The 26,139-nt window shown below is 34.9% G+C and overlaps 1 protein-coding gene and 1 pseudogene across 5 annotated transcripts; both read right to left on the bottom strand.

The window, feature by feature from the left end:
* Positions 1 to 1,539: 1,539 nt before the first annotated feature.
* ECD (ecdysoneless cell cycle regulator) lies at positions 1,540 to 26,119 on the bottom strand. 5 transcript variants are annotated; one of them, XM_054690549.1, is made up of 14 exons: positions 25,882 to 26,119; positions 24,245 to 24,450; positions 20,731 to 20,848; positions 17,681 to 17,768; positions 17,385 to 17,563; positions 16,398 to 16,590; positions 15,439 to 15,567; positions 13,687 to 13,815; positions 11,026 to 11,111; positions 6,623 to 6,729; positions 6,317 to 6,500; positions 5,296 to 5,363; positions 3,433 to 3,647; positions 1,540 to 1,809 (listed from the first exon to the last, which is right to left on the bottom strand). In XM_054690549.1, the coding sequence occupies exons 2-14, from the start codon at positions 24,447 to 24,449 to the stop codon at positions 1,588 to 1,590; spliced, it is 1,923 nt and encodes a 640-aa protein (XP_054546524.1). In that variant the 5' UTR covers position 24,450; positions 25,882 to 26,119; the 3' UTR covers positions 1,540 to 1,587. The 5 variants fall into 5 exon arrangements, with proteins under 5 accessions (XP_054546524.1, XP_037353077.1, XP_054546523.1 ...); XM_037497180.2 differs by lacking the exon at positions 25,882 to 26,119 and adding an exon at positions 25,614 to 25,848; XM_054690548.1 differs by lacking the exon at positions 25,882 to 26,119 and adding an exon at positions 25,697 to 25,848.
* LOC119234065 (ubiquitin-conjugating enzyme E2 variant 1-like) lies at positions 12,480 to 13,255 on the bottom strand (annotated as a pseudogene).
* Positions 26,120 to 26,139: the final 20 nt, after the last annotated feature.

The following is a 26,139-nucleotide window of genomic DNA, read 5'->3' as shown; positions in this document are numbered from 1 at the left end:
CAGTAAGGGATTAGTAAGGATGAACCATTTCTTCAGTTTTATGGGATAAACTAAATTTGAGATTTCTCACTGTTCATATTTGCCATCATATACCTTGTCAGAGGAGAGAACTTATGTGGAAGAAAAAAAAATAAATTTCCACTCTTATCCCAATGTACTTTTTTCTGTCTTACAAAGAAATTGAAGAAAGGGAATTGGGGGTAGGGGAGAAGAATAATCTTCATTAGTGTGACAAATAAGTCCAGTTTCTAAAGGTATGGAATGAGTGAAGCAATGTACAGAAAAAACATCGTTAGAGGTTCGGTCAAAAAAAGGAATAGTTGGGGAAAGAGCAGTATCTTCACACTGATTTGTGATTAAAGACACAAGTGCCAGAGACGCTAAGATTATTCACACCTCAACACTTCCCATTAGGACTAAACAAAAGGGATGCTAGAACTAGGAAAGTTGAAGCACTGTATTTCCTTTTGATCTCAAAAGGTCACTAGCTCTTGACACTGCCAGCAAACCATCACTGCTTTATGAAAAATCAAAGTGCCTTCATCTGAAAATATTGAGGGACACTATGTAATGAGACTTGATTGTTTTGTTAGATTGGCAGCTTATTCTGACCTGAGCTGAACCCTGCATGGAGAAGAGAAAAGCGCTCTCCAAAGAGAGGTCCTGAGATTTCTTCATATTTTGCAGTTAGAAGAAAACAGTTCAGGGTTCATGTGTCTCCCAATCTTTTCTATCTCTATGTGGGTGTGTTTGTGAGCACATGTGTACACATCCTCAATCTGAAAACACTGATAGAAAGGGGAGTGTGTGGGATTCCTGGTTATGAGTTTCTCAAGCTTATCATGGAGTAACTATTTGCTTTTCGATTAATGTGTTGTTTTGGAAAAGAAGAGAAGAGAGTGGTTAATAGGAGGAGCTGCAAAAGTGAACCTTGTTTCCCAGCAATGAGTGGGAAGAGGGCTCTTCTTAGTATGCCAAGGATATCTGACATTTAAGGCAAGAGGGCAAGGTTGGGGTACTAAAAAGGGCAGATAAATAAAATAAATTTCGATACCTCTGTACTTTACCTGGCTGGAGAATTTATGGCTCTGAGTTATGAAGGCGCTAAAGATAAACAGAACCCGCCATGTCCATGAAGCAGAAAAACAAAAACAGGTAAAATGTTAAACCAAACCTATGTGTCACCTGAGTGAGCCTGACTCAAGCTCAGTCAACCCTGGTACTTGAATAAAAAAGGAACTCATTCATTCCCTATTTTTGCCTATACTACCTTCCTTTCTCTACTCAACATTTAATCTTCAGTAAAGATAAAATTTAATGTTCTAAACATGAAGAGTGTAAATCTCATCTCAGGGGCTGTCTAGGGGTTTGTTTCTCTTCTAACTTCAATTTCTAACTTGTGTGGACTCCAGAGTTGAGATCACAAAGACTTGAGCAGAGAGGGCAACATTTAGGGCTTACAGAGGAGAGTCAACCTGTGAAATTTGTAATGACAAACATTTTATTAAATGAGTAATCTAAACTAGAAATGAACACAAACAGATTCAATATTTATTGAGGAAGAAAAAATGAGCCTAGGTATGCTCATTAATCTTTCGTTGGCTTACTTGTAGGTCTGTGATGAATGTTGTCAGGCAGCTGCACTCCCATGCTTTGTAAAAGGTTGGAAGCAGGTCCTGCCAGTCCAGCTTGGGAATTATAGGATTCCAATATATTTGAAACCAAGTTTAAATCTACATCCACTGGTGACATAACAGATCCTTCTGCACCAGAATCTTCCTCATCTGAATTGGTCTGGGATACAGGTTCCTTAATCAAAGAGGGAATAAAGAATCATGGGATAATATGCCATTAGGTTGGATGGTAATTATAATAGAAAGCCAACATCATAAAATGGAATTCCCAAGTAAAAAAAAATTCTTATCCTTTATGACAGAAAAGTAAAAATGGAATTTAATAGTTTATGTAATTTGATATACATTAAAATGTTTCAGAGATTATTAACACTTTGTTCTAGGGAAAGTTTCTACAAGTTAAATGATACATTTATGGTATGACTAAATTTTAAAATAAACACATAAAATAGCACATAATAAAAAGAAAACAAAAAATGAACATTAAAAAAAGAATCTAAATTTTCTTCTAAATGAAAGTACCTGTATTCTCCCCTCAATGAAAATGCAAAGTAAAAACCTAAGGCTTTGTAGTATCCCAAAACAAAGACTCCAAATCACTTGTGTTGCTGATTTCACAATGAGGAAAGGATCAAAAAAAAATTGCAACTTTATGTACAAATCTTTGTATCTTTGCTACTCACTGACCAGAGGCATGTACTTCCCCTGGGGTGCTTGTTAAAAAGGTAAAATCTCAGGCTTCACCCTAGAATCTGTATTTGAACAATTCTACACATACCCAGAATCTGTTATTTAACAATATCTTTAAGTGGTACATATTTACATTAAATTTTAAGAAACACTGCTATTTGGTTTTGGCAACAGTAGTAGTGCTTATAGTTTTAAATGTGGTTTAGATGATTAAAACAAAGGGAATAACAAAAATTAAAGGCCCATTATGGGTTTTAGTGTTATCTCATTTGGTTCTCATGTTAATAAGATGACATGAGGTTATTGATTAATGAGTACATTCACAGTGGACAGCTGAACTAGACTGCAAACCCTAATCCATGAGACTCCAGGGTCCATTCTCTTCAATGTCTATCCAGTGTTAGACAGTGCTGGTATAAAAAGTAAGTGAAAAAGCATGTGTGGAAGATGAATTTTAAATTTGGCTCTAAGTTAGGAAAACATACAAAACACTATTAAGACTTGAGAATTATTTGGATATTTAGGATCCTTTCTCATTTTTTAAAAATACTTTACTATTTGTGTAGACAAACTGGGGTATAGGCCAGAGGCACGGGGGATGAGAGAATTCACCAGATGCAGAGTGGGGAGCAGAGCAGGCAGATTTACTGAAATATACTGCTAAGGGGAGCAGTGGGTGAGACAGGAGAGGTCTGCTGCACCATATGTGGGTTAGCTCCATGGCCAGGGATTGAACCCAGGACATTGCAGTGATAGCACTAAGCCTTAACCCCTATGCCACCAGGGAGGCCCCCTTTCTCATTTTTTAGAATCAAGTTATTATTAGTGGAATGCAACCACATATAAATTTGAACACATGACATGATTTTTTAATTTTAAATCCTGATAGATAACATAGAATAAGTAATGTAATTAAGTTTACATTTAGAAAAATAAAGTTAATAATCTTTACCCTACCAAAATTAGGAAAAAATACTTATTTTAACTCAAAAAATCAAATTTATCACAAAATAAAAAAATAAAGATTAGAGATAGGGTTTGCTATCCTTTATTATTATAGAGGAAATTATTATTATTAGAAAGGAAAATAAGTTAAATACACACATACCATTTGTTTCTGTGTGGTGAAACTTTTGCCGATGCTGGTATGTGCCAGTTCCTGGTCCATCTGGGCCATGTATGACTTAAGACTATCAAGAGTTCCTTTTATAGATGCTCCTTCCCCGGCATCCTGAGTTTCAAGATCTAAGTCATCATCACTATCTAAACATTCAAAGTCTTCCTCCTCCAGATCATCAGAGTCAGACTCATGAGAACTTGGCCCTACACAGATCCCCAAAAAGAAAGAGCTAATTGGTAATTTTAAGTAAATATACTGTTCAAGAGTATTAAAATATTACCCACAGAAAAGGACCAATATACATAGGCACACTACTTCACAAATTCCTTCCAAAAATGGTACTGCCGGTAGATATTTGCAGAAAAGTACACAGGCTGTGCTGAAAGATTCAGCTTTTTTTTTTATGTGAATCAATTAAAATGTTTTCATTAAAAAACTACATAATACATGAATACATTTTGATGGAAACATTTTAAGTCACAGATACGTTGTCTCACATCTCTCTTCCCAGAGTTAAACATTTTAACAGTTTGGTATATATCAAATTTATATCAATATAGCTATATATATAAAAAACTATTAAAATTTGTATATATTTTATATAAAAATTTATAAAACTTATATTTAAAAAGCACACTTTTTTAAAAACACACACACACATATATACATATATATATATATATATAGAGAGAGAGAGAGAGAGAGAGAACTATGGTTGCTTTTCCACTTAATCATGTCTTGAAGGTCCTTTTCTGCCAAAACAAATAGAAGGACCTCATTCGTTACTAAATGTGCTATGATTTATTTAACCGTATCCCTCTTGGTGGGCATTTAGGATATTCCATTTCTTGCTACTACAATACTGTAATCATTACCTTAGCAAATATACCATTTCATATAGTAAATTCCTGGAAGTGAGATTGCTAATTCAAAGGTAATGAACATTCTAGTCCAAAATGCTCTGTGAAAAGACAACTTACACTTCTTCCCCCACATTTTGACAGCACTCATTTCTCCAACCATTAAGAAAACTGGTTATTATCAATTTTTTAAATTTTTGCCAACATGATGGGCAAAAAAATAAGTTCTTATTTTTACGTTGCATTTACCTGCATACTAAAAACAATTAAGTATTTTCAAATATTTATTTATAGTTTTCCAAGGTACTGCTTATTTATATACTTTGTTGATTTTTTAATGGCTATTTGTTTTTCTTATTATTAGGGCATAAGTGCAATAAGTCTAAAAGAGAAAAAAAAGCAATAAAATATGGTGGCCAAGATAAAATTAACTTTAACACAGAGCATTCACTCAATCAACAGAAAAATTAATGAGCGGATAGTGTGTCAGGCAATGAACTAGGCATCCTCTGCAAAATCATTTAACAGGGCAGTAAGTCATAGTGAAAATCAATTTAGGTTTTCTAAATTCCTGCTATGAGACCATCGGTATTTTTCTTTTTTTTTTCTGACTTATTTCACTGAGCATGATCCCTTTTAGCTCCATCCATATTGCTGCAAACTGCATGTGTTTATCTTTTTTGAATGCTGAGTAATATTCCATTGTGTATATGTACCACATCTTCTTGATCCAGTCATCTATTTTTGGGCATTTCGGTTGTTTCCATAGCTTAGCTATTGTAAACAGTGCTGTTATAAACATAGGGGTGCAGGTACCCTTTGGAATAATGTTTCTGTGTCATTTGGGTAAATACCTAGGAGTGGAACTGCTGGATCATATGGAAGGAAAAAGCAAATATTTTGACCATCAAAAGAATTAGTGTTCCAATGCTCTACCAACAGCCATACCACTTAGTTTCAAAATGAAAATAAACAGCATACCATAACTTACCTAAAACCTTATCAAAATAATTAAGAAAAGAATCTGCATCAAAAGTGATTGGAGCCTCAGAGGGTTCTCTGCAAAGTTAAAGGAAAAAGGTCAATTTCTCCAGAACATAACTTTTTGAAAATTTCTCTAAAGTGGTACCATTCTTAGGAACACCACCAGAAACAATATCTCAGATGAGGTAGAGCAAGGAAATGAAATTTAAATTTTAAAAATCCTTATAATTACTGGTCTTGCAGGGCAACAGAAATAGGACTTATGAAATAAAATAAAAGCTGTACTTTGTTTATACATGTTTAACTGATGCTGATTTAGGGACTGAGCCACCTTCTACCTCCCACAGATATATCTAGATTTAACAAAAGAAGTTATCTGAATTAATTTAATAAAGTCTGATTAAGAAGAAAAATTTTAAAAATAAGTATAATATACCTTCCCTTATCCCTGCATTCTTTAAGAGAGAATGTAAATGATAAATTTTAATCTTCTCATGAGGTTCAAGAATAGCCACACTAATAAAGATATATTTGCTGTGCAAGTAACAATCTCACCTACACTTTTTCCCTATTGTCAAATGTAACTTCCTATCTCTCCTATTATTATTTCTTCCTCTGACAAACTCTTATCTCCCTTTTTTGAGTATGAAGCTTCCAATCTGCTTGTGGGACAGGATATCAGAAGTCTGAGCTTGATAAGAGCCAGATGTTAAGAGTTCATAAAGCTCAGAGTAAAAGTTTAAAAGACAAAAATACACGGTTTCCCTGACAGTCCTAAGATGCTGACTTTTAGATCTGTAGAGTGAGCTCTCTGGATCATTTTAAGGATAACAAAGGAAATCAGCTACTAGCAATCTGACTCCAGATAATAGGTTATCATGGCATCAGGCACCAGAAGAGGGAAACAAAGCAGTACAAATCATTTACTTAAAATAGTAAGAAAACGTGAAGGTGAAACTGGCAATGATTGGATGATGTCAACATATGGGTGGTAATAATTCAGATATTTATACTTTAACATAAATTACCGAGGCAGCTCTGCTCCTTTGTGGGTTGAGACTTTTGATATGAAAGCTTTCATGCTCTCTGACACTTGAGTTAAGTCATAGTTCTGCTCCTCCCCCTTGGAAATGGGCTCTGCATCTTTTTTGCCTGCAGCTTCCTGAAGAAGTTGGTCCAGCTGATCTGGTGAAATATCTAACCACTTATCATCTGAAAAAGAAGAAAGCATACCGACTCATATGACAGGTACTCTCAGGTAAGTACCCTGTGACATTTAGTGGAACGCTCTAATTCTTTCTAACTCTTCTGCTCTATGCTGGATCACCACTTACCATCTTCTGCAGGAAGATTAGCTGCTTCCTTCTTAAGCTCTTCTATTTCAAATGGCATTTTCTGTAATAAGGTTAAGATTTCTTCACCTGGACTCATTACAACAGCACTATAAAAAATAAAAGACAGCTTCTTTTAAGAGTGCTCAGAATAATAATCACCTCCAAAAATAATATTTTTAAATTGGAAGTAATTACCTAGTCTAATTTTTTTTCAAAACTTTGTTTTAGGATATAGACTCCTTTTCCTCAAATAAAATTCCACCAGGAACTCTAAGATGTAAAAGAACTCAAAGAAAAACTAATTTTGTATAGCAAAGAAAATCATCAACAAAATGAAAAGGCACTCTATAGAATGGGAGAAGACATTTGCAAACTATATATCCAATTAGGGGTTAATATCAAAATACATAAAGTGCTCATACAATTCAATATTAAAAAATAGTATGATTAAAAAATGGGCAAAGACGACAAAGAAGTGGCTAATAGGTACAAGAAAAATGCCCAACATCACTAATCATTAGTGAAATATGTATCAAAATGATGAAATACAATAACAAAGAATGGTTATAGTTAAAAAGATAAAAGAAAACAAGTGTTGATGAGGATATGTAGAGAAGGAAACAAGTGTTGATGAGGATCTGTAGAGAAGGAAACCCTTGTATACTACCAATGGGAATGTAAATTGGTATAGCCAATATGAAAAACAGCATGGAGGTTTCTCAAAAAATTGGCAACTCCACTGCTGGATATATACCCAAAGGAAATGAAAACAGGTTATCAAAGTGATATTTGCACTCATGTGTTCATGGAAGTGTAATTCATAATAGCTAAGATTTGGGGGGAAAATACCTATGTATCCACCAATGGATGCATAAAGATGTTATGTGCATAAGTATATATATATATATATGCATAATAGAATATTATCAGTCATGAGAAGAAGGAAATCTTGCCATTTGTGAAACATGAATCTTGAGGTCTTTACACTGAATGAAATAAGCTAGACAGTGAAAGAAAAATACTACATGGAATTACTAAAATGTGGAATCTAAAAAAAAAAATCAAACTCATAGAAACAGTAAAAAGTGGTTGGTAGAGGCTAGGGGTTGAAGGAAGTAGGGAGAGTTTAGTAAAAGGGTACAAACTTTCAGCTATAAGACAAATGCAATCTAAGGATCTAATATAAAACATGGAGAGTATATAACATGAAATGTGATTATAATTGATCACACTGTTTTATATAATTGAGATCTACTATGAGAGAATAACTTAAATGTTAGCATCAAGAAAACAAAAAGATAAATATGTGAGGTGATGGATCTATTAATTAGCCAAATGCATATCATTAGCCTTTTACAATGAGTATCAAATCCTCAAGATGTATACTTTAAATTATCTTACAACTTTTTTTGCTTATTATATTTCAATAAAGTTGAAAAGGTAAAAAGAAAAATCCATTGGGTTGAAATGGAGACTGGAAGCCCAAAGAACACCTAGTTTGCCTTTGTCTTTGGCTATGCCTCAGGCTCCATAGAATACCACTGTAAAACTGTTGGTATATATTTACATAATAGGAAAGAAAAACCCAGAGGAAAGAACTGAAATTAATCTGCTTTATGCTATGCTAGTACTTTTTAAAAACACATTTTCTTATCTAGTACTAAAATTACTATTATGAGGTATAATACTATTTTATAAAGAGATAACCAGAGACCAGTGAAGATTAACAACTTTGCAAGGTCATTTAGTTGGACAGAGCAAATGTTTGAAGCCATTTTTGATAATTTTTGCTCTTTCTACTATAAACGAAAGAGGAAATATACAGAAATAATTTATGTGATGAGTTAATTTACACTGAATGAAATAAGCTAGACAGTGAAAGAAAAATACTACATGGTATTACTTAAATGTGGAATCTAAAAAAAAAAATCAAACTCATAGAAACGGTAAAAAGTGGTTGGCAGAGGCTAGGGGTTGAAGGAAGTAGCCTTTGTGATGAGTTAATTTTGTGATGGTGATGTGACTTGCTATATGCATTGATGGAACACTATGAATTATTAGAATGGAGAAAATCAAGTTCTATAATAGAATTACATTCACTTAATATTTGCATACCTCACTAAATCATGTTAACTATAAGAAATTGTCCCTATTCCATATTATATTAATATTACAAGGAAAAAGAAAAAGTAAATTATCCCGGCTAGGGAAATAGGAGTCTCATTGCAATACTAATTAAAATGTTGGGCACTTAAACTACTTGCAATTTTTCCCTAATAGTAAAAATGTTGAGAAAATTGTGTTGTGTCTATTTGCTGAAATATTGGGCAGCTATTTAAAATTATGCTTCTAAAGACTTCAATAACATGAGAAAATATAAGATCATAATGAGTAAAAATTACGGACAGGATACAGAATACCTACACAGTATGAACAAATTCAATTAATAGACTGGATATGGTAAAAAAAATATCCTGGAAGGCAGTAAATCAAAATGACAATCGTGGCTGACTCTTTTGTATACCTTTTTTCCTTGTTATATCTTTCTTTATACGTTATAATAACTGTTACTTTCATAACAATACACAAAATTTATTATTTAAAAAGAACTAGGGGGACTCCCTGGTGCCCTAGAGGTTAAGTTTCATCACTATCACTGCTTTGGCCTTAGTTTGATCACCCACTAGGGAGCTAACCTACCTGTAGCAAAGCAGATCTCCCCTGTCTGGCCCACTGCTCCCCTTAATAGTATATTTCAGTCAATCTGCCTGTTTTGCTCCCCACTTTGTCTCTGGTGAATCCTCTCATCACTCTCCTCTGGCCTACACCCCTGTTCTTCTTTGCAAAAAAAAAAAAAAAAAACAACAACAACTCAACCACCAATCTATCTTATTTCATGGAAGGAGTCCTAATATTCTTACATATTAGTCTCTCTAATTTCTTAATTTCTCTTTAACGCAAGACAGTAAGGTAACACTTCAAAGAGCGGAGTGACCCCCTATAGGTAAATAAGAATCATCATTGATCCCTTTAACTTTGCAGCAATCTTCTCTACTTTCCTGACTCTCTCAGGTTTTATTTCTTTTTTAATGATACCCTATGAAAGTATTCTTTTCCACCAATTATTACCATAAAACATGAGAATGGGACAAAGGTGCCTCTGGACACTCATGAAAGAGAAGGACTGCTGCAAAGTCATTACCATCTCACAGACAGTTGAGGTTAGAGTTCTCTAAGCATCAACTTTGCTTCACAAAGTCTTTAAGAACCATTTTATTATACAACTAAGTGGTGTTTGGGATATTTGATAAAATGATGGGAGTTTAAAATCATATTAATCTAACTCAAAAACCAAAGACAAAAGCAAAAAACCCACCAACTAAACAAAAATATTCTCATGCAATTTGGGAACTTTTCAACCATGAAATAACATATACAAAGCTATTTCTTTCATGTTATTTAATAGTATCTTAAATTCAATTTTGTAAATATAAATTTGATTTTCTCCAATACTCGAATTTTGACCTTTGATTCCTCAGCCCAATATGAGTTTCTGCTTGAGTTATTTCCCTTGCAGCATCCTGAGTAGGATGTGTCCTCAGGGATAAGATAAATGTGGGCCTCACCCACTGTAGTTTCTCTTCTTTCAAGTGTTCTATTCCCTCAATTTTTGTCTTCTTTTGTTGTTCTCCAGAGTCTTTAAAGAACTATTTTTTAATACTTTATCCAAGGTTTATAATCATAATTGGCATAGTTAGTTCAATGCTATTCCACCATTACCAGAACTGAAACTCAACTTCATTAAATTTTAAAAGGGTACCTTTCCTTCCAACCTGTGTTTGTTTCTTTCTTCCCCTAGTATAATCTACAGGAGTTGAGAATTAAATTTGATTTAGAAACTGAATGTTTGCTTCAGCCTGTGTTTCAGATTCACCCAAGCTAGCCAAACAAATTCAAAACTCCTCTAAGAAATTAAGGAGATGGATCAATACCAGACTGCTAGAGTTCAAGTCCTTTGTCTGGTACTTATTAGTTGCGTGACCACTGACAATTACTTAATTGGTCTTGGCCTCAGCTTCTCAACTGTAAATAGGGAACAATAATAATCACACTTATACTTATTTCACAAGAATATAAGAGAGATTAAGCAAGTAAAATGGCTGACACTTTGTAATACTCTAAAAATGTTACCCACTGGATGATGATAATAACTGCCAGTGCCAGCAATCTTCTGTAGCAATACCTCCTCTCTCCCATCCCAGCCCCATCAGTAGTTACGATCCTTGCCCCCGACTATTTAAATATACAAACTCCAACTTCTCCAACTACCTCAAGAGTAAATAACTCCTTAACTTCTGGAAAGTTACCACTCTGCTGCTATGTTTTGGTAGCAGTAAACTCACCTTTCTGGTTGATTTACTGAGATTTGGAAGTAGTTCTTTGCCATTTCTAGCCTTTCCTGGTACTGAGTAGAACCTTCTATCAGTCCCTAAAAAATAACAATGGCTTATCAGAACATTATTTATATGATATCATTAAAACAACTGTCCCACCAGAAACTTTCAGGGAAGCAGTGTATGATATGTTATTCAGGAATCATGAATCTTGAGTCAGAGTCCCTGTTTTGTCATGAATGTACTAGTTTGGGCTTCAGTTTCCTTAAATAAGGAGAGTAGACAAGACATAGTGCTTCTTAATCCTTTTCACCATTAAAGACTTCTTTCCAACTTATAAATGTTTCTACCATTTTCTGTTATGTAATTAGTTATTAAGAAATAATTGATTAGCCAGTAATCAATTTACAAAATATGGTATAAATAAAACAAATTAAAAAAAAAAACATAATCCCAATCTTAACTATCTTTTCTGCTTTTCACATACATTTTTATGGTAGGTGGCATTCTTACTATTTTACTTTCTTTAAAAAATACACAGTTGACACTTGAACAACACAGGTTTAAATGTTGAACGTTTGTTTAAATACAGATTTCCTTCAATTCTGCTCTTCCTTAGCCCACTCAATGTGAAGTTGATGAGGATGAAAACCTTTATGATGATCTACTTGTGATTTTTTTTCTCCAGCTTAAAGTATTGTAAACATTCAATATATAATATATATAACATATATTAACTATTTTACTGGGAAGGCTCCGGTCAACACCAAGCTATTAGTAAAGATTTGGGGAAGCCAAAATTTTATGTGGATTTTCATGCAAAGGGGGTCAGCACCACTATCTCTTGTGTTTTTCAAAGGTCAGCTGTACTATATATATATATACATATATATATATGTATTATAAATCCTTGCTAAATAGCATTTACTTCCTTTTTTTTTTTTTAAGATTTATTTATTTATTTATACAAGCATTGGGTATAGTCAGAGGTGCGGGAGGGTGAGAGAATTCACCAGAGACAGAGCTGAGAGTAGAACAGGCAGAGTGGCGAAGTACACTGCCGAGGGGAACAGCGGGCGGCAGGAGAGGCCTGCACACCATGTGGGACCCTCGCCCGGTGGCCAGGGATTGAACTGGCGCTGCAGAGGCTGCAGGCAGCTTCGCAACCTAGCACTCGACTGCTGCGCCACTGGGGAGGCCCTTACTTCTTTTTTATAGCACAACTCATATTTCTTTTTTTTTTTCTCTTTTTTTTTTTTCCTTTCTGGCTTGACTTTATTTATTTTTTATCTTTTTAAATTTTTTCTAAAATTTTTACATCATTTTTCATTTTTAAACAATATTTTCTTCCCCCCACCCCCTCAGGTGTAGTCCCCATAGAGTTTCCTTCACCAATGCAACCGTGCACCATCATCTCAGTCCCCTCCGCTTCTCCCTCCCTCCCGCCCCCTCTTCCTCTGATCCCTGTTCCTCCTCTTCCCCTGCAGTATATCTCTGATTTATAATTGTCCGAGCACAACACATATTTCAAGTGGATTTTAAAAAACCAGTATTATTTACAGCATCTTAAGATAAACTGCTTTTGAATGGGAACTACTTTTTCAGACTATAAGACTATAAAGGTCTCCAAGATGCTTTGAGTCTACTTCTAAAAATTTACTACTGTAGAAAATGAAGACTGCTTAAATACAATGTGGGAGAGGAGAGCCTGTAGGTTTTCTTTTGATTAACTGCTATAACACTGTCCTTCAGAGAGCTGAGGGAATTTCATATTTTCTTTAGATATCATTAGGTGTTAAGCTCTTGCAGGACCACTTTGATAATTGTACAAATTCTGATATTTTCTTAGCACTGGTATCGCTTGGGTTCACCACTCCATTAGCACTATCAACCCCATTCACACTGATTTTTGTTACAAATCATATTGGGGTAAAGGGAAGTGCCTTTGGGCATTTGGGTCCACATTCTATTTTAAGACTGTACATTTGATTTTCATAAATTGCCAGAGATTGTGGTGGCTGTGAACTTGTATAGCTGCTGTGTGAAGCTTATTTTTATGGACTTTTCTACTTCTTGGATGTTTCTTTCACATGGGATTATTCAGAGTGAAGTTTCTGAATTTGAACCTTTCTATAGCTCTTAGAACACACTACCTACAATTAAGGCCCGACCAATTTACAATGTTATCAGTAATGTACAGGAGTATTAATTTCACTATACTTTCAACAGTACTGGACATCATTCGTATGCTTTTTTTACATATGTAAAAAACAGTATCATTGTGTTCATTATGCATATCTGTACTATTATTAAAGTGAATATTTTAAGAGGTATTTACTAGCTGTCTTTTTGTAATTTTTAAAATCCATGTCTGCTAATTTTTCTATTAGTTGTCTTCATGTTTGTTTCATAGATTTATGCAAGTTGTTCATCATATCATACAAATAATAACTTTCATCACTTTATGGAAACGTTATACATTTTCTAAAATACTGAAAACAATTCATAGACATCCCCTCATTACCACTGAACTGGAATGGTCCCTTCTTTAACTCTAGCTTCAAATATTTTGTTATACGTTAAATATGTACCATAGGATTTTAAAACACTAGCATTATTCTCCCTGGATTACACCATTTTTTTACACCAAAAATGCATTGCAAATCCTACCTTAAAATAATCATTTTTTTTCAGACTTTCAAGGAAGCCAGTCCAGAGTGGAGAGGTAGTCATAAGGGATTTTTTGGAGTCAGAAAAATGTGGGCTACATTTGGAGCATAAGATCTCAAATCCGTGAGCCTAGATGGAATATATAGAATTTTTATTATTAAGTTAACTTTCTTTCTACTTAACCAAGCTCAAGAACTACATGATTGGATACATGGGTCTATAGAGAGTTATAATACATTTGAATTTTATAAAAAAATCTGACTTTATTGACAAGTTTCTCAATTTCAATAGGTTACTAAAAATAAAAAAGGGAAAGCAAACAATAAAAAGCAAATTCTTGTAGTCTTCAAAAAGATTTTCCTGCTGATTACAAAATCAAAAATTTCTTCTTATAAGTGAATTGAGGATGATCTCAGTAAAGAAAAGGAAATCACTTCATTTTTAGAGTTCGATTAAGAAATATAATAAATGCACATGACAAAATAATTCAACAAGGGAAACTCTTTAATTACCCTAGAGGAAACTTGCATTAGTCTGTATATCCTTCCAGAGGTAATCGATGCACTCAAAAAGACATATATGTATCTGTGTATGTATACCCTGCTACTTCATCCCTTTTGTCACTAAATGGCAGCATACACATACACTGTTAGGCACTTTGCTTTTTCATGAGCCATATACCTTAGAGAATATTTCACATGTGTACATACCAATTTCTCTCTCTCACTTCATGAATAAATCACAAATTATCTATTTCTCTACTAATGAACATTTAGGTAGTTTTGCTACTACAAACTGTGTTGTAAAGGCCTTTCGAAGAATTACCAACTGTGCATACAGACATTTTGTGAAAGTGACCTATGTTGTCATGAAGATCCTCACATGGCATGTGAAACACATAGAGGAAAAATGTTTAGAAGTGGAAATGCTGAGAGGTGTTTGTGCATTTTAAACATTGACGGACAAATTGCTGTAATAACTGAATCAATTTATGTTACTACTAATGTCTCTTTACATATTTCCATAAATCTAGTATACTTTTTTATTAAACTTTTTGATATTTGACAATAAAATAGTAAAAAAAAAAAATGCTATTTTGTAGTTTTAAATTGCCTTTCTTTAACTATGACCAAGGATCATTATTTTTCATGTTTAAATTAAGAATCAATTGCATTTCTTTCTCTGTGGGTTATATGATCATGGTTTCTAAACATTGTTTGTTAATTGATTAGTACTATTTTTCTCATTTTACTGACCTGTGGGAAAATATTAGGGATTTAGCTCTTTACTAGTAGGATTGCAAATATAATACTTTCTCCAGGTTTACTATTCTTTGACTTTATTTGTAGAGTGTTTCTTTCCTACACAGAAATGCATAATTTTTACATAAACAAATGTATTAATCTTTCTTCTATAGCTTGTGGTTTCAAGTAATTCTTAGAAAGGCCTTTCCAAACCAGATGAGTTCTCCTCTATTTCTCTCACATGTTATGATTTCTTTTTTTCATTTAAATATTTGGTCCAACTGGGTTTTATTTTGGTAAAGTCATGAGGGAATCAACTTTAATTTTTCAGAAGGCCTCACAACCATTCTGGTTGAATAATCCATTTTTTTCTTATTATTTGAAAAGTCACACTTTACTACATTTCCACGAGTAGGGTACGTTTCTAAACTTTCGATGCTGTGCCATTCTTCTATTAAGGATCCTTTTACATAAAAGAAGAAAATAAAACTTCCTGGTTCAACATTACCAATTTCATGCCCAATTCATGAGCCCGGTATTGGGGATGAGATGGAGGAGGAAGACTGTATCCACTCCGCCGATCTGGCACAAATCTTTGTTGCACCAACTGTGCATACAGACATTTTGTGAAAGTGACCTAGACATTGGGACATAAAAACATGAATCTATTCCTGAAATAAAAATTTTGAATATAATTTCATAGTAATAAACAACTCCATTTATGAGCTTTATATTCACATGCAATACAAAGAACATCTAACCTTTTCACTATTTATATTGTTAGGTACACCTTTATTGAAATATAATTTCACATATCACAAAATTTACCTCCACTGTCTACTTACTATGTAGTTATCACTAATGGGATTCTTATCACTAGTTACATTATGTGGCAATTTTGGTGAATAGAAGATAAAGAATAATTGTTAATTCTCAGGAAGAGATAATATGTTTTTTGTTAAGAAGGAAATAATTATTTGAATAAGGAAAATATGATCACTTATGGCTAGGAAACACTGAGATACAAAACAGGGAATCAGATCTCTTGAAATATTTCTCCACTGAATGGAAGGAAAAAATTGTGTATTAATTTGCTAGGAGAAAACAGAATGTTTGCAACTTTTTCAGTGAACAATTAAAATAATATTCAGGGCCTCCCTGGTGGCGCAGGTGGTTGAGCACAGCGCTGTAAAGATGTCTGCAGCCTCTGCGGTGCCGATTCAATCCCTGCCGCCCTTGGAGCAACCCGTATGGCGAGTGGACCTCTCCTGTCTCTCCCGCTGCTGTATTTCATCAGTCTGCCTGTTCTGTTACCCACTCTGTCTCTGGTGAATCCTCTCACCCTCCTGCGCATCTGGCCTTTACCCCGGTTCTTGTATAAATGAATAAATCTTCAAAAAAAATAAAAATAAAATAATATTCAACTCTTTTTTCAGCAAAAGAAACTAACCAAGAGAGCTATCTTACCGATGCCATTATTCGTGTTTCAGGCAAGAATGTCTTGAAAATACGACAGGCTCGCAGGTCAATAGGATCACGTAGGTAAAATGCCTGAACTGCTGCAGCCACTAATCTGGGGCGCTGCTTCAGTACAGTTACAATGCCAGCTGGAAGGAAGCAGTGTGCTCGATGAAGGGAGGCTTGGATTTTTTCTGGATATCTGCGACAGATAACAAATACTTATATTTTATGATATTCAAATATATAGAATTCTTATACCATTTAGTTCCCCTTTAACATTGTCTTGGTTCATTTAAGAGTGAGATGTAAAGAGTGAGTGACAAGATTAAGTTTAAGATTCTGTACACATGAAAGATTTAGGAAAGATGAGGGGAAGAGAAAAGGTGGTTCTATAAAAGGAAAAGAAAAGCCCCACTATATTTTGGGACAAGTATAAAATCAGTTTATTCTTCTAAAAAAATCAAGCAAATATATTGAAACAAAGCTAAAAGACATTTTTAATATTGTTAAGATCAATGGCGCTAAACATTTAACAGTCAAATTTGAATGGCTGAACCAATGTTATAAAGCTAAGACTTTCTCTTCTAAATAGAACCTAAATCATCCTACCAAAGTCAAAGAATTTTCTATAGTGCTCCAGAACCACATAGTAAATCTGAGTACATTGTGCTCCCTTAGATTTTCATTCTCAAAGGTTTCAAAATTTTTATCTGTGGATATAAGTAATACTTACCTACAATAGACAAGATAAATAAATGTGAAAATATTGGGATTGAATTAGAATATTTTTGAATTAAAAGATGTATTTGTTTCTTGATTTTAAAATGTTGTCTAATTTGTTAGTAAATTTTTTGTTAGTAAATTTCAAGCAGGATGAAGACAATGAAAATTAGCATTAATCTACGAAAAAGAAATTCTATATTCAATGAAAGACTTGAGTTGCCCTAAATCAAAAGGCTCCTCAATAAATAATGAAAGTGTCATTTTTCTTACCCTCTGATACGCCTATGCACAACAGCTCGTATAGATTCTGAAGCCAAAATCTTTTCTGGGTGTGTTGAGATTATATTCAATGCTTGTGGGATTGTTAAGGGTGTGGTGGGTAACCAAGATACTGTTTCTGCTTTCCTAGGTATAGGAATAATAAACAACTCCCCATGGTGGAAAAATACCTGCAAAATGATAACATTCAAATTTTCATACTAGGTACTGACAAACTTCAGGTACAGATGAAAAATGCTGTGACCTGATTTCAAGTATGTAAACTTTCCAAATTTTGGTATACTTACCCTATTGGCACTATTATCAGGATCCAACCATTTAGGGAGAAAGTCAGCAGCTTCTATTAACAAGAATTCCCCATCATTATCTTCAATCCTAACACAAAAGGAGTTTCAATTTTGCATTTAAAAGAACATATTTTCTAACAATCAAAATGGATTTACTGTAATACATTGTTTTTTACTTCAGTAAATATCTGAGTATGTACTATCTGTAATAAAGCAAAATGATACCAATAAGTACTGAAAGAAACCATTAAGAAGGAAAGAGAGTAAATACATAAATAATAGCAAAAATATGAGAAAATATACAAAGTACTACCGAGTTTTAAAAGAAGAAAAAAACATAATCTCTAGCCAAGATTAGAACAGTCTTTATGGAGTAGATGCTAGCTATGCCTTGAAGGATAATTGTTTTCCCTTATTTACATCTCTTTCTAAAATTCAAATTTCTGAATAGGTAATTGGGTCACATAAAGTGCACAATGAAAAAGTCTCCTTCCCACTTTCATCCCTATATGTCCAACTCCTTCCACTCTATCATTATTTCTTGCTTATCCTTCTAGAATGCATGTCTAATTTAGCTAATGAGCATATAAACACTTATTTTTCCCTCTTGTCACACAAATAGTATATTTTATACATTGTTCTTGGTGTATATTTCATACACTTTTAATGTGTAGAAAGCAGTGATATTCTTGGAAGAGGGAACAGTACAAGGAAAAACCACCGAGGTGGCAACTTAAGATTGATATTTGGAGGACAACAACCAGTAAAGAACAAGATTTAAAAAAACAGTTGTGAAGAGCTTTAAATATTGGCAGAATCAATGAGAAAAAGCTTAGTTTTATAGACAAAAAGAATGAAAGACTGTGGAGTAGTAAGCCCTACCTTAGAAAGATTAATCTGGCAGAGACAGAGAACAAGCTTCTTTCTTTTTCTAATGGTTATTTTAAAAACTAATAAGAGAGTAGTTGCCTATTATTTAAAGAGCTTCATAGGCCTTGTTTGTAGGTATTAACTGTCATTATAAAAATATCAAAATCCACACACAAAAGGTTTTACCCCCTAATTATCCTTATAAAGACAGAAACTAGTATCTTTGTGTTTCCTTGTTTAAAATTCTATCAATTATTAGGAAAAGATTGCTAATTATTTTTAGATATGGTAACAGTAGTGTTTAAAATAATAGTTCTTATCCTTAGGTTTACTTCCTAAGATCAAATGTCACAATAATGGAGATTTGCTTAAATAAAATAATCTTGCTATGTGGACAGAGAACAGGGTAAGGGTATAGATAAAATAAGGATGACTATGAGTTAATATTTGAAAATGGGTGATGGGTACAGTTCGTTTTACGTATATTTTTATATATATTTGAATTTCAATATAATAATATTCTTTCAAAGTTATTGTTTTTCTTTTTGTTCTGTAGGAGAAGAAGCTGATGGGTAAAAAAAGAGAAATGGGGGCTGAATAGGAAAATCAGGTCAATGTGGTTAAGTGGATGAGATGCCCTCTGATGCTATAACTGGGTAATTACAGAGAACTTAGTTACTGTTTTAAAAAGCTGAGTAAGAATGCAACTATCTACTTTCCTTTCTAAGAACTTTCTCTTTAAATTTCTTCTGTATATGATTATACCATATGATAGCTATAACCTAATACAGAGAAGATAGTAATGAAATCTGTGAAATACAGAATATATGTATATGTATGCATGAACAGATTTTTTTTAATTGAGGTAACACTGGTTTACAACACTGTATTATGATTTAGAGGTATAGGATCACATCCTTCAGAAGTATGTTACCACATCACACATACCACCAAGGCAGCCATAGACCTCTACCACAGTTCATTGTGCTCCCTACCCACTTTGCTTTCCCTTCTCCTCCCTCCTCTCTGGTAGCTTCAATTCTATTGACAAATTTCTATTGACAGGGTTTGTTATTGGTTATTTTATCTGACCCTTTGTGTGTCTCTATTCACACATAAGTGAAACCATGCACTAATTGTCTTTCCCCTTCTAACTTATTTCTACTTCCATCTACATTGTGACAAATGGCAAGAGTTTATCTTTTTTTTTTAATAGCTGAGTAGTATTTCATTGTATGTTGATACCATTTCCAATTCCATTCATTTACCTTATGGCATTTAGGTTGTTTCCATAACTTGACTATTGTAAATATCCCTGCAACGAACATAAGAGTGCATACATACCTTCAAATTAGTGTTTTTTTTGCATTCTTTGGGAAGACACCTAGCAGTGGATTTCCTGGATCATATGGTACATCTATTTTTAGAAACATCTGTACTGTTTCTATAGGAGATGAAAGAGTGTACAGTCCCACTGATAGTGAATGAGGGTTCTTTTTTCTCCATATCCTTGCCAATACTTTTGTCTCTGGTCTTTTTCACATGGGTTATGCAAAATAAACATTTTTTAAGATCCACAAGACATATAATGGTGACTATTTCTAGGAAGTCAGAGCAGTATATCCTTTTGTATTATTTGTATTTTGCTTGTCATGAATATTTGTTCTCTTATAATGAGAATTTAAAAACCTAAATTAAGCAGGTTTTGCTTGAAATATTTCAGAAGCTGAACTCTCTAATGACACTTCAAATCTTCCTCAAGAAAAGGAAGTCACAATTAGGCACAGAAGTCACTTTTAAAATCTATGTCCCTACTGCAGGGGAGGAGGAGGGAGAGGGATCAGAGGGAGGGAGGGAGGGAGGAACACAGGGGACTGAGGTGATGGTGCACGGGTGCATTGGTGAAGGAAACTCTATGGGGACTATACCTGAGGGGGTGGGGGGAAGTAAATATTGTTTAAAAATGAACAATGATGTAAAAAAATAAAAAAATTAATATAAACAAAAAATTTAAAAAATAAAAGTTACTATCATTATTGTTTAAATAAATTAATTAAATAAAATGTGTGTCCCAAATTTGTACAATTTCCACTAGACTACAGGAAAAAATATACTAAATCAATAAAAAATGTAGGCAGTTTCAACAGAATTGTTTTAGAATTATTAAAAAACTATAATACCTTGCTACTAACTCCGGAAATTCCTTTGTAATTTGCATTACTATATAAACAATAAACCATTCATCCTCAATGTTATCTCCAAACTTTGTAATGCCAAACATATGAGCAGGAACATCTCCTAAAAACAAGAGAAAAACAAAATAAATTTGTCAGTGGAAATAAAAATATAAGTTATCATTTAGTTAAACAAACATTCACTGGCTATGCTCTAATCACTATACTAGGAACTGAGGTTGCAATCTTGAAAAAGATACAAGAAACCTACTCTTCTTGAAGTTCTAGAGAACAAGAGATAGACAACCAAGCCATCTTAAAGCAAGATGATGAACAGAGGTAGACACTCAAGGCTATGTGATCATAAAGGATATGATATTGGAACTACACTGATGCAGAGTAATGATGAGGAGTAGGCTTCTGAAAAAGAAATAGAAAGAAAAATAGAAAAAAAGAAAAATGTGTAAAGGCACACTGGAATGACAGACAATTGAGCATTCTGGGAGTAATTTTCAAGTGCAAACATTGTCCAAAAATATGGGGAAATTAAACCAGATACTCTTAAACAACCAATGGGTCAAAGATAAATAACAAGGGACTTAAAAGATATCTTGAGACAGGTAAGAACAAAAATAAGACTAAAACTAAAACGCATGGAACTAGAAAAAGAAGAACCAACACAATTGACCAACACAATTGAAAAAATATTTCAATTAACTAAGAAAAAAGAGAAGACTCAAATAATCAGAAATGAAAGAGGGGATATTACAAATTATACTACAGAAATAAAAAGTACTCTAGCAGAATACTATAAACAATCATACAACAAATTGGATAACCTAGAAGAAATGAGTAAATTACTAGAAACACAAAACCAATCAAGAGCGGATCGTGAAAAAAAAAATCTGAATAAACCATTAACTAAAAAGAAAATTAAATCCAGTAATCAAGAACTTCCCAACAAACAAATGTCCAGATGATGTCATTAGAGAATTCTATCAAACATTAGCAACAATATGCCTCAAATGCTTACAAAAAATTTGAAGGTAACACTCCCAAATTCATTTAATGAGGTCAGCATTATCCTAATACCAAAGCCAAAACAAACAAGAAAACTATAGACCAAATCCCTGATGAACACTGATGCAGAAATCCTCAATAAAATACTAGCAAATGGAATTCAACAGCACATTAAAAGGGTTATCTCTAGAATGGGGATTATTCCTAGAATGCAAGGACAGTTTCAACACACAAACATTAATCAATGTAATATACCACATTTATAAAATGAAAAGCAAACAAATGCACTCAAGTATCTCAAATGCAAAAAACAGGTGGGAAAAAGAACTCACCCAACTCCTCTCTCTACCCCCAGATCTTCCAAGTTCCTTCAACTAGAAAATCTCCAATTCGTGTCTCTTTTTTTGCCTTATATGTTAAACTTCAATCTGAACTTCATCCGGAAGCAACCAGGAAATGTTTAAAGATACTAGGCAGGGAACTGACATGATCAAATTTGTGTTTACAAAGGTAACTGGCAACAGTGTCAAGAAAAGCAGACACTGGAAACAGAGTTTAGGAGCTTGTTGTATTTTTTCAGATGAAGAGAGCTTAGACTGTAGTCAAACAGATGTAAGGAAAGGGTTATATATTAGGAGTAATCACACTAGGATTTAGCACCTAACTAAATATGGTGAAGGGAGAAGTTGAGTATGATTTTGACTTACTAACCAGCTAGGCTAATTAGGTGGATAGCAATGCCATAAAGCAAGATGAAGAAAAAACTAGGTAAAAAATAATTTTCTAGAAAAAAATAAGGAGTTGATTTTGGATGTGCTGTGCTAATGTGACAGTGTTCTTGCCAAAAAAAATCACATGTGTTTCAGTGAACAAGCATTCAATAAAACTAACAGTTGGGAAGACATCCGGCAACTGCAAGCTAAAATATAAGAGATAAACACTAAATTGAGAACCAGATGGATGGTATGACAAGATGCCAGGCTCCTTATCTGCAACAAGACCTCAATGCATGAATAAAGCCTTGGTTACCTAGCCATGATTCATTTTATTAAGCTATAAGAGATGTCAGAACACAGTGCCGTATTTGGTTGGACATCATATACCAAGCACTGACAACACAGAGAAGCAGGGAAGGAACTTCAAAATGCTTCTGAGTGGCAAATAATGGTGATAGAGTCCAATTGTTCCTCTTTATAAGTTAGGCAGACCACTTTTGGATACTTACCAAAACAACTATGTGAAACGGGCAGCCTATCCAACATATAATCAAGAGTGAGGAAACAGTAATAGCAAAAGGAACTATGACTAAGGAAGCCAGATGCCTCAACCTGTTTAGTATAGGTACCCAGATACTTTATGGCATAGTGAAGAAATTAAATTTCAAAAGAATAGCCATGCTTTGGCCTCCCTGGTGGTGCAAGGGGTTAAGCACCGCTCTGTGAAGCACTCATGCACAGCCTGTGCAGCACGGGTTCGATCCCTGACCGGCCAGGGAGAAATCCACATGGCAAAGCAGACCTCTCCTGGCTCGTCCGCTCGTCCGCTGCTCCTCTCAGCAGTGTACTTCGATCAATCTGCCTGTTCTGTTCCCTGCTCTGTCTCTGGTGAATCCTCTCACCCCCTGCATCTCTGGCCTGAACCCCAGCTCTTGTATGCATAAATAAATAAATCTTAAAAAAAGAATAGCCATGGCTTAATAACAATGAGTATATGTTATTTCCTAGGTAATGACGATTAGAAAATTGTCATCAATATGAATTAATTTTTTTTTTAAGTTAAGGGCTTAACTGAATACAGGCAAGCATCACTAATCTAAAAAGTTCAAGACAGGGCCTCCCCGGTGGCGCAGCGGTTGAGCGCTGGGTTGCAAAGCTGCCCGCGGCCTCTGCAGCACCGGTTCGATTGCTGGCCACCAGGTGAGGGTCCCATGTGGCGCGCAGACCTCTCCTGCCGCCGCTCCCCTCAGCAGTGTATTTCGTCAGTCTGTCTGTTCTGCTCCTCGCTCTGGCTCTGGAGAATTCTCTCACCCTCCCGCACTTCTGACTGTACCCTGTGCTTATATAAATAAATAAATAAATAAATCTTTAAAAAAAAAATTTAAAAGTTCAAGACATAAACCAGGCAACATAAATTATCTATGGACTAATGTACACCACTGCTGTTAGAATGACATTAAAGGTCATACATATCAAGTGAAAAATAACTAAAAGAGGGGCCTCCCTGGTGGTGCAGGCGGTTGAGCCCAGTGTTGTGATGCTATCCACAACTTCTGCAGTGCCGGTTCGATCCCCGCTGGCCTTGGAGCAACCCACATGGCGAGCAGACCTCTCCTGTCTCGCCCACTGCTCCCCTCAGCAGTGTATTTCATCAGTCTGCCTATTCTGTTCCCCACTCTGTCTCTGGTGAATCGTCTCACCCTCCCGCACATCTGGCCTGTCCCCCATTCTTGTATAAATAAAAAATAAATCTTAAGAAAAAAAAAATAACTAAAAGAGTTTACCTTTCCCAGGTTTATATTTGAGGTTGAAAGGCTGATTCTGCCAAATATAGGGGGCCAGCATAGGTGCAAACTGGGTCATTATTCTCTCAATATACATCTGAAGAATCTTTTCATGTTTTTCTGGGTTTCTTGGTTCATCTGGTATCAGAAACAGTTGGTATTCCACAGTTTCTTCCACTGTAGCAAGCTTCATATTTTTCTCCATTCTTGAAAAAATACATTTAAAGTTTCAATAATATAAATCATATAGAATAATGTAGAATATTCATTCCCTGAATCATTCTTGGTAATATTGTTTTTCAAAGTTTAATTATCTACATACTATCATGGTTTTTCCCTTGACCTTGTATCAACTATAGTAATGTTTAATACTCAATACTCTTCTAATGGCATTTTTATACTTCAAATCATGCTCTTTATACTTAAAGTTGTTGAAGGAACTTTTTTTTTAGAGATTTATTTTTTATGCATACAAGAGCTGGGGTTGTAGGCCAGAGGTGGGGAGGATGTTGGTGTGAGAGGATTCACCAGAGCCAGAGTGGGGTGCAGAACAGGTGGACTGACTGAAACACACTGCTGAGGGGAGCAGCCCAAGACAGAAGCAGTCTGCTGTGCCATGTGGGTCACCTCCCTGGCTGGGGCTCGAACTCGTGCTGCAGTGGCTGGCGATGGTTAATAGTGCTGAGACTTAATCCTTCACACCACCAGGGAGAGAGACCCCGAAGGAACTTTTGATATAATACAGTGCAATAACACATTCCAAAATTAACTACAAAGTATTTGAGAGTAAAATAAAAAAATGGTTGCCCTTGTAATAGCAGTGGTGTAACACACTTTCAGAAACTGCAACATCTGTTCAAATATACCAAAAGTTCCAATTCTACCACCAATCAGATGTGTCACTTTGGATGCTTCAGTTTCTCTTTCTGGGGTTTTTTCCTTAATTCTAGAATAAGAAATTTACTCTCTCATTCTAAAATCCTTCCCCAGTTTAAATTTTTATTATTTAAATACTCAAGAGCAATCTTCCTTACTCTACAGAATTTAAGTCTCTCCCTTTTATGTACATTGCGAGGCACAAAGAGAATTACAAGGCACTCATGTCCTATTATCTCACCCACAAATATTCAATAATATGCCCATAGTTCTCCATCTACAAGTATGTATCCTAAATTTGGCCCCTTTTCATGTCTCGGGTGATGTAACGTGAGTATACTAACAGGGATAGAGATCTCTTTAGACGGTAGAGTACTAGCTTACTATTGCCAGATGAGGCTTGCTAAAGGAAGGCACTGCACTCAGATTTCTGATGGAATAATAAAACAAGGTCCAGAGGAATCTGCATCTTCTATCCAGCCTCTTAACTCACCATGGTCTGTCCACATCATTATGTCGCCTTTCAACCCAGAGGACCAGACAATTCTACCACCCAGGCCGTAATGCTAGACACACCTTATTTGAAGACTTTAGTGTCAGAATTGAAAGGGACTTTGAAATCACTCACGTCCTCACTGTACAGATGAGAAAACCAGAGCAATGAAAGAAAAAACGAACGTACAGTAACGGTCACATTTGGAGTCTAGTGCTCTTAGATTATGCTCCCTCCCACCTGACAAAATGAAGCCACTTCCGCTTACCGTTGTAGGGCCTTTCCAGCACGTCTCAGTTACTGCACCTCTCCTCGGCCGCCCCTCCCAGTGTGGGAACTGTCAAAAGCAGTCAATCTTCGCCAATGTCTGGCCTTGCCGCTAGCCAGACCCGGGTCTGGACCTCAGGCCTGCGGAAGACTTGAGGTAAACGTTGATAATCACTCGGCCGCGGAACTCCCGGCGTGGTCCTGCTGTGCTTCCGCGGGAGCATTGAGCCGGGGCTCCCGGTGATTTCGCCACTTCCGC

Source organism: Talpa occidentalis, unplaced genomic scaffold, assembly GCF_014898055.3.
Source record: "Talpa occidentalis isolate TD23 unplaced genomic scaffold, MPIMG_talOcc4v2.1 talOcc4.8, whole genome shotgun sequence".
NCBI classification, from domain to species: domain Eukaryota; kingdom Metazoa; phylum Chordata; class Mammalia; order Eulipotyphla; family Talpidae; genus Talpa; species Talpa occidentalis.
This window is presented reverse-complemented; position numbering and strand designations above follow the sequence as displayed.

Excerpts from the sequence above, each read along its gene's own strand:
- ECD (XM_054690549.1), bottom strand. The coding sequence starts at position 24,449 with ATGGAGAAAAATATGAAGCTTGCTACAGTGGAAGAAACTGTGGAATAC. Across the intron at positions 16,591-17,384 it reads GTGCATAGGCGTATCAGAGG|ATATCCAGAAAAAATCCAAG; the intron begins GTAAGAAAAATG and ends TATCTGTCGCAG. Across the intron at positions 5,364-6,316 it reads AAAGGAGCAGAGCTGCCTCG|AGAACCCTCTGAGGCTCCAA; the intron begins GTAATTTATGTT and ends TTAACTTTGCAG.